Source organism: Epinephelus moara, chromosome 13, assembly GCF_006386435.1.
Source record: "Epinephelus moara isolate mb chromosome 13, YSFRI_EMoa_1.0, whole genome shotgun sequence".
Lineage (NCBI taxonomy): Eukaryota > Metazoa > Chordata > Actinopteri > Perciformes > Serranidae > Epinephelus > Epinephelus moara.
In genome coordinates, this window is record NC_065518.1 from 6,724,904 (window position 1) to 6,733,994 (window position 9,091).

The 9,091-nt window shown below is 45.1% G+C and overlaps 1 protein-coding gene across 1 annotated transcript; it reads right to left on the reverse strand.

Annotated features, from left to right (window-relative positions):
• Positions 1-429: 429 nt before the first annotated feature.
• sost (sclerostin) lies at positions 430-7,210 on the reverse strand. Its single transcript, XM_050060986.1, has 2 exons — positions 6,801-7,210; positions 430-3,958 (listed from the first exon to the last, which is right to left on the reverse strand). The coding sequence occupies exons 1-2, from the start codon at positions 7,063-7,065 to the stop codon at positions 3,546-3,548; spliced, it is 678 nt and encodes a 225-aa protein (XP_049916943.1). The 5' UTR covers positions 7,066-7,210; the 3' UTR covers positions 430-3,545.
• Positions 7,211-9,091: the final 1,881 nt, after the last annotated feature.

Consider the following 9,091-nt stretch of genomic DNA (forward strand, 5'->3'; position numbering starts at 1 on the left):
AAATACTGTTGCAAGTACCAAAAATAAAAGTACCTGTTTTGCAGAATGGCCCATTTCAAAATAATGTATATAACTGGAATATTGATGCATTAATGTGTTAATTTTAATCACTCTAGACACTACCAGTAGCTCAATCTATAAAAGAACATCATCATTTATTAGTCGTTTTATCTTTTGAGTCAATAATCTGACTTTGCAAAGTAATTAAAGGTGTCAAATAAATGTGAAAAGTACGGTTTTCTCCAAAATATCGAAGAAAAAAGTAAAAAACAAGTACCTCAAAATTGTGCATAAATACATTAATAAACATCCTGCCTATGGGTTCCCACAACTACATTATACTGTTATAAACCATTTATTAAATGTTGATATGCTGCTCATAAATACATCACATTGAAATAAAATGATAACAAATACGCCGTCTCTTTCAAATATATCTGCCTTTACTTTATTCATGTTCTGTACAGTTTCTCATTCTCCACAGTCTCTATCATACTATATGACAATAATGGCTATCATTTACTACAAAAGGTTGCATAAATAATTTAAATGTGGAAATAAAAAATAAATATGCAGTTCATTCTTTATAACAGTCCTTCTTTTGTGTCTGCAGGAAACAACCCGGCCCCTCCCTGCGTCTCTTTAAACACCCCGTCAGGTGAGGGCGCCGCTGCAGTGGAACCACACAGGTATGATATGTACAATCACAGCTCTCAGTGTACAGCCCAGCCGCCACGGGAAATGTTGGCACTGTACATTTCTGCAATCCACATGTTACATTTGTACGTTTTATATGTATCGTATCAACATCTCTGACGTAGTATATGATGACTTTGTCATCGGTAGGTGGAGGGGATGGAGGCGAGACGACTGCCAAACTGTAGACAACCGTTAGAGACCAACAAACATGAGACAGATTGTGCTTTATTGAGACTTTGCTGTGTTTCCAGCTGCTTTTTAGCCACCAAACATGTTTTTTTAACAATCTGTTATTGTTTTTTCATAGTGCCATGGAAAGTGGTTGTTTATTTCCTAGACATCACCGCGTTTCCTGCCGGTATAGTGCCGTGAAAAGCAGCTTTTTTTAGTGTGACATTGCTGCGTTTCTAGTCGGGATTGTGCTACGAAAAATGGTTGTTTTTTTCCAAAACATCACCGCAGCTCTTGCCAGGATAGAGCCACAAAATGCGCAAGTTTTTTACCGAGACACTGCTGCATTTCAAGCGTGTATAGTGCCACGGAAAGTGGTTGTTTATTACCGAGAAATTGCCGCATTGCCTGCTGGGACAGTGCTACCAAAGCAGCTGTTTTTTACAGAGATTTCACGGTTTACTGCTAAGATCCTGCCACAAAAAGCAGTTGTTTTATACCATGACATCCCTGCATTTCTAGCCAGGATCGTGCCAGTTGAAGAAATCCCCACATTTCCTGCTGGAATTGTGCCACAAAAAGTGGGTATTTCTTACCAAAACATCACCACAGTTCTTGCCAGGATAGAGCCACAAAAAGCAAAAGTTTTTTTTACCTAGACATTGCTGCATTTCTACCTGGACAATGAAAAAAAATTACTTGTTTTTACCAGGTCATCGCTGCGTTTCCTGCCAAGATAGTGGCATGAAAAGCAGTTGTTTTTTAACCATGACATCGCTGCATTTCTAGTTGGGATAGAGCCACAAAAAGTGGAGACATTGCTGCATTTCAAGCTGGGATGGTGCAACAAAAAGCATTTGTTTCACCAAGTTTCCTGCAGAGATAGCACGACCAAAGCAGTTGTTTATTACGGAGACATCACAGCGTTTCCTACTGGGATAGTGCCACAAAATGCGGTTGTCATCGCTGTGTTTCTAGCCGGGATAGTGCCATGAGAAATGGTTGTGTTTTACCATTACATCACTGCATTTCCAGTGGGGATAGTGCTACGAAAATTGGTTGTTTTTTACCGAAACATTGCTGCCTTCTCTGCCAGGATTGTGGTATTTCAAGCCAAAACATGATCTTCTCCATAACCAAGGTGTTTTTGTGCCTAAATATAACCACACTCTGACCACAGCGTTCTTGAAGACACGTAAAGTTTCAATATATCCTCTACATAATGACGTACAAATGTGTAACGTGTCCATGGTTTGCAGAAACGTACTATGCCAACATTTGTTCAGGCCACTGGGTTGCAGCTTCCACGACAAACCTCTTCCAGTTGCTATTTCAAATCATACAATCGGGAAAAGATGCAAACATTGTCAGTACAGTTTAGACAACCAAAAACAATAATCAGGAAGCAATATGAGCAGAAAAAACGAGGGACAATATGCGGAAACATCGTGGGTATTCTTCATGAAGTATACAGTCCCATAGCTGAGGAAGGAGGTTGTGTTGTCTGCGGCGGGGCCAGATTCAGTCAATACAATGATAAAAACTGTTTCCATTATGTTATTATTATTCCTATGTTTCCTGTTTGAGCTATTTACAGACTGGGAGCAGAGAGGGAGTGGAAGTGTCTCAAACACAACGGATGGATTCTGGCAGTGGATGGTTGATCGCTGCTCTGTTTGGCCCGTTACAAAAGAATTCCGGTGTGGGCGTGCTGGAGGAACGCTTTGCCCCTAGGTAACAACACAACCACGCTCAATTTTCGGATGCCTCCTACACACATGTGCACTTTTTTTCTGTCCAGCAAACAGGAACTGTTTAGAGGAAATGGCTTTTTATGACTCAAATAGCACAGGAATGAGCTCATTTAGTAATTAAGAGGAGTCACAGGAATGTCCAGTGCCCCCGTGGTGTCAAAACTGCTTCTCCGCTCCATTTCTCTGTCTCTCCTGACTCTTTGTATCTAGTCGTGGGAACTGCTGTAACTGACAGGCCTGGTTGGGGCTGCAGCAGCGTGGGGAGTGCTGTGGGGCTGTCCTGATGAGTGAGGCCTTTAGTGGGCTGTCAGAGAGCTGCCTGGACCGCCGCGCAGGCCAGGGCCCTCTCAAAACCTTGTCAACATCCCACCGTCAGAGCCCCCAGAGCTGCCACCATCTCCTCCACACACACACACACAGCCAAAAGGAGATGGATTACAACCACTCTGGAGCGAAGATACACCTTTTCAGCTTTAAACAGGGGCTGTGCTGTGGCGTAGCTCTGCATCCGCTGGATGTTTGTACAGATGGGCTCGAAGCCTCGGGGAGGTCTTCTCATTAAATGAAATCTGTTTGCGTGGAGGACGAGCCCTGGGAGGTTTGGAGCTGCTGGGGTGATCAGATACTTGTTTCATATGATCCAACACGGTGCTACATCTCCTGACCAGTCACAGTTGTGGCGAGCCCCCGGCGCGGACTCATTCTGTCATGCAAATAAGCAGCAACGTTCACAAATATGCTGACAAGAGGCTGAAAAAGAAAAGACTGATGACTTAAAACCAGCCCAGCAATTAGCTTATGCATTCGCTCTCTTTGAAATTTCTTTTGCATCTCCTCCCTATCTGGAGGAGATATGTTGTGTTGTGTAACGTGTGTGTGAGTGTGCTTTGGTGTTTGTCCTTCTGATGCTGGCGAGGAGCATCAGTACGAGTTGCCCGTCAGTGTCGGCGTGTTGTTCTTGCTCCGGTCCTGAGACAAACGACTGTGCTTCTTGTTGCGTTGCGTCTTGGGGACCTCCTTAGCCTCTGATTGGTTGTGGTGGGGCCTGAAGCGCTTGCACTTGCAGGAGGTGACCACGCGGATTTTGTAAGTCCGAGTGTTGCCGTTGGGACACTGCAGCTGGACCCTCCTTGTCCGGGAGTGGGCCGGGATGCAGCGGTAGTCCGAAGCGTTGCCCCTCCACCACTTGCCGCGGCCGATGGAGTTCGGCATGAGGTGTGCCGGCATGCACTGGCCCGAACACACCAGCTCCTTCACAGGCTTGGCACTGCGGCAAGACCCGTCGGTGATGTAACGGGTGGAGCGCAGCTCCCGACAGCTCAGCTCCGAGGCACCTGGGTTGAAGAGCAGAATATCACAGTTACACTCGTGGCCTCAGCCCAAAACAAACACTTTGAAGTGCGGCACGCTGGAGTGGACATTCTGCAGGTTAACTGCCTCGACGCTGCAGCTGTGTCTGATTCCAGTATGTGCAAATTTCTCTGATTCTGTTTATCTCAACATGAACTCTCCAATTGTGGGTGAAAACAACACAAGCCAGAGACAAACGGAGCAGGCAGCAGCGTTTCACTCTGATCCTCACATGTTATGAGACACAAAAGTGCAGCCGAAAAATGCACTTTCACAAATAACTTAACAATGTGTGCATTTAGGAGAAGATCATATCAGAGTTTCTGAATTTGATTCATGGTGCGATCATTAGCTGACGATGGGGCTTGACAAAGAGATCCAGCTGGCAGCAATCAGCTGATAGCAAATCCAGACCAGAGGGCCATTAAACAGCTCAATCAAACCTAATGGAGGTTTGGGCTGGAAGGAAAAGCTGGCATTCAGCGCCGGCCCTCAGGAAATGTATGTGGTGATGGAGGAGTAAATAGCTGTCTGGTTATTTTAACACAACCGTACAGTTCTGAACAAACTGGACATCTGCCAGACTGATTTGAGACGACGCGCTCGGCCTGTAATCCAACACTTCAGCCGCAGCTTTTTAACAGCCGCACGCATGAGTTATTGTCCCGTGTTTTTTTACAAGCAGTGTGTAAAAAAGGGGCAAAGGAACTGTCGGTTAAGAAATGATACACTCTGTGAGGGATCTGTTTTCCTCTGTGGCTTTCTTTGCAAAAAAGGGCTGAACAAAGGATTTATGTGAGGTGACTTCCTTTTTTTTCTCCTCCCCATGAGAACCTGATCTTGTGTTATTCTGTGGCCGCCGCCGAAGGGACCACAATGCCTACAGCACGCACTGGGCAGCGGTTTGCGCCAATTACTAGCAGTGAAGTCAGGTTGTCTTGTTCAACGAGTGTTTGTTGTAATCCAGTCTCGCTGTCTTTTCCACTACATTTCCTGTTCTGCTCTCCACTGTCAGCCTGAAAAAGTCATTACTAATGACGGTGGCCTGCACGCTAGACTACTGTACAGTTGCGTGAGCTGTGCTGCTCCCTCGGCGGCGAGAGACGAGCCCTGGGAGAGGGCTGGAGGGAAGCCAGGCAGTGGTCAAAGCCTCTGCTGTGACCCCCACAGGGAGGACGAGCAGGACGTCCCGGGACAAAAGCTGAGAGATGGATGAAGAGAATAATCCGGGAGATTTCGTCTCCCTGTGTGAACCTCAACACATACGCTGCTTATCCATATGAAAACAAGAGGACGTGCTTTTCCACTCATTTTTTTGGGGGGAGACTTTAAGAGAATAAAATTAGCATGATCTTGTTTAACGTGTGGATTTGTGGACACAAACCAGGCACACTGACACATCCTGACTCGCTGATTCCTCCTTTTGTCAGCTGCTCCTCTAATTCAACCAATCATCTCCTCCTCCTCTGAGTTCTCGTGATTAAATGAAATCTGTGAAAATATTGCACCACCCATGTTGAATCCATGAGCGTGAGATTGCTCTACACGCACCGCTCGATCAGAACCTACACAGGCCACAGGTGGGAATCATTCTCAGAAGGCAGTGTTGCATTTAAAAAGCAATTTCTAACCCCCCCCCTACACTCCAAAAAAAAAAAAGACATCCCCTGAAGAACAAACTGCAGGGTTTGGTGGACATGTTGATGCAATCAAATGGTTATAGCGTAAGTAGAGCTTGACTAATAGTATAAAGAGAGGAGGAAATAACCTGGAAGACAACGTGAAAAGAGCCCCGATGTCTCTGTGAACGCTCCACTTCAGATTGTGTACGGGAAGGAACCACAAGAATGTGCCGCTCTCGCCACCCTCGACTCTGGCAGCGGATTAAGCAAGAAAACACACTTCCCACACACAAGAGCTGCTCTTAATCAGGGAATCAGTGTGAGGAGAAAGTCAAACGAGAAGGCGGGTTGTCTTTGTGCAAGTGATTCTTTTTCACTACAAGGAACTATAATGGGTAAAACTACAGTCTCCTACTCTGCACCTAAAGATCTAGAATTAGAAACAGGTATATCCATCATGAATTTAAGGGCATCATAAAGAATGTGGTGACAGAGACAAGTGCCACCATGTTTGAATAGCTGTTGTATTTGTTGCATTTTAAATGTAATTTGATTGGCTGCTACCTCGGCCAGGTGTCTCATGTAAAAGATTTTAAGTCTCAGTGGGACTGTTTCAATAAAGGTGAAATAAATAAATAAAAAATAAAAAGATTAAATTCTTGAAATGCCAATCAGGTGTAATGAAACCATTCTGACCAAAAAATACAAAATTCAGTGACAGGAAAACCTGTCAAATTTATTATTTAGTTTTATTATCAATTCTTTTTTTTTTTTTTGACAAAATTTAGATTTTTATTTTATTTTATTTTTTGCAAGATCAACATGACAGTCTGAACCACAAGTCCAACAAATACTGACTTTTTTAAAATTTAAACAGAAAATATATTTTTAATAAAATAAAATTAAAAAAATTAAAATAATTGATTATAATAGCATAATTATGATAATAAATGAATAATACTACTAATATTAATAATTTTAAAATAATTTTTAACGCTCAAGCGCTTTTGTGCACGTCGCTTGCTACGGGGTGACACACTTGCTACTCACTTTTACGCACGAGGCCTCAAGTTAAGGGTCAAATAAAATAAATAAAATATAAAAAAATAATATAAATATTACACCGGCTTTATTTTCCTTATAAGCTAGCTCAAACGTGTCACCTGTATTTTAATTTTAATATATAGTAAACTTGAGCACTTACTGTAGGAGACAGTGTTGGCCGTCCTGCCGCCGCTCTTCGCCCTGTTGTTCATACTGTTGCTGTTGCTGTTGTTGTTGTTGTTGTTGTTGCCGCCGTTAGACGCCGGTAGTACCGTCTCGTGAGGTGTCCGAGTATTCTCCCTGTACTCCGGTAAGATCTCCGTGCCCCCGTTCTTTAGTACCCTCCAGCCCCTGACGGCGGTGCAGCATCCCTGGAGCAGCAGCAGCACCGAGCTGGAGACGAGCAGCGCCACAGACACCTGCATGCTGTCGGTCCGTGTGTGTCCGCGTGGAAATGAAGTCAGAGACGCGCGAGGAGGGTTAGAAAGACTCACGCGATAAGGAGACAGAGACTGAGATGCCCGCCTGGATAAGTTGGTGAGGTCCTCCCTCTGTGCACGAGGCGCACGCGGTATTTAAGGCTCCGCGAGTTCCCGTCAAAGATGATAATTAAGCTCTTACACGGAGTGGGCGGGGCCACGGCTTCATTCAGAAAGCACGAGGGAGAGGAGAGAGGACAGGAGTAAGGAGAGGAGGAGAAAATAAAGGAAAGGAGGAAAAAAGAGGAGAGGGAGAGGAGGAGAGAATAAAGGAGAGGAGGGGGAGAAGAGAGAGAAGAGGAGAATAGAAAGGAGAGAAGGAGAAGGGAGGAGAGGGAGAGGGGAAGAGTAAAGAGAGGGAGGAAAGTGGAGGATAGGAGGAGAAAATAAAGGAGAGGAGTGGGAGAGGAGAGGAAGAGAAGAGTTAGGAGAAGAGGAGAAAATAAGGGAGAGGAGTGGGAAAGGACGAGAGGAGGGGGAGAGGAGGAGAAAATAAAGGAGAGGAGGGGGAGAGGAGTAAGGAGAGAAGGAGAAAATAAAGGAGAGAAGAAAATAAAGGGGAGAGGGAGAAGAGAGGAGAGGAGAGGAGAGGGAGCGTGCACAAGGAGAGGAGGGGGAGAGGAGGAGAAAATATAGGAGGAGAGGGAAAAAGACGAGGAGAAAAGAGAGAAGAGGAAGATAGAGGTGGGGGAAAGAGAGGAGAGGAGGGGGAGAGGAGTAAGGAGAGGAGGAGAAAATAAAGGAAAGGGGGAAAAAGAGGAGAGGAGAAAAGACAGAAGAGGAAGATAGAGGTGAGGAGGAAAGAGAGGGGAGGGAGGAAAGTAAGGAGAGAAGGAGACTATAAAGGAGAGGAGGAAAAAAAGAAGAAAGGAGAGAAGAGAGGATGGAGAGAAAGTAGAGGAGAGGGGGAAAGAGAGGAGATGAGGAGAAAAGGAGGGGGAGAGGACAAAATAGGGGAGGAGGAAAGGATGAGAAGAAAAGAAAGGAATGGAAGAAATTGAGGAGAGGAGGAGAAAAGAGAGGAAGGGGAGAAAGTAGAGGAGAGGAAGATAAAGGTGAGGGGGAAAGAGGTGAGGAAGGGAGAAAATAGAGAAGGAGAAGAGAAAGAGGTAAAACAGAGGAAGAGAAAAATAGGAGAGGAGAAAAGAGAGGGGGGCAAAATAGGGAAGGAGGAAATGATAAAAGAGGAGGGGGAGAAAGAGAGGATAGGAGAGGAAGATAGAGGTAAGGGGGAAGGAGGAGGGGGAATGAGAAAATAGAGGAGAGGAGAAAGAGTGGAAGGGGAGAAGGTGAGGGAGAAAGAAAATAGAGTAGTGGCGGAGAGAAAGAAGAAAAATGAGGAAGAGAAAAAGGAGAAAAGAGGAATGGAAGAAAAAGATGAGGAGAGAAAAACAGAAAATAGAGGAGGAGGAGGAGGAGAGAAGGGAGGGGTGGAAGAGAGGAGAGGAAGATAGAGGTGAGAGGGAAAGAGGAGGAGAGGATGGAATTGAGGAGAAAAGGATGAGGGAAAAAGAGTTAGAGGGAGAGAAGAGGAGATGAAGATGGACGAGAAAAGGATACAGGAGGAGAAACGGACAAAAAGAGAGGAAGGGGAAAGTAGAGGAGAGAAAGATAGAGGTGAGGGAGGAGACGAAAGGAGAAAAAGGAGTAGAGGTGGAAATAAAAGAGGAGACAAGAGAGGAGGGGGAGAAGGCGAGGGGTAAGAAAGAAGAAAGTAGAGGAGGAGAGAAGGGGGGAATATAGAGGAGGAGGAGGAGAGGAGAAAAGAGGAGGGATAGGAAGAAAATAGAGTTGAGGGGGAAACAGGAGGAGAGAAAATGGGAGGAGAAAAGAGGAGGGATGAAAGGAGAATAAATTATGTGGACGGGAGAATGAAGGAGAGGAGAGGAAGGGAGGAGAGGAAATCTTAAGGTGAGAGGAGGTGAGGAGACAAAAAATAGAGGAGAGATGGAAGACAATAGTAGAGGAGAAA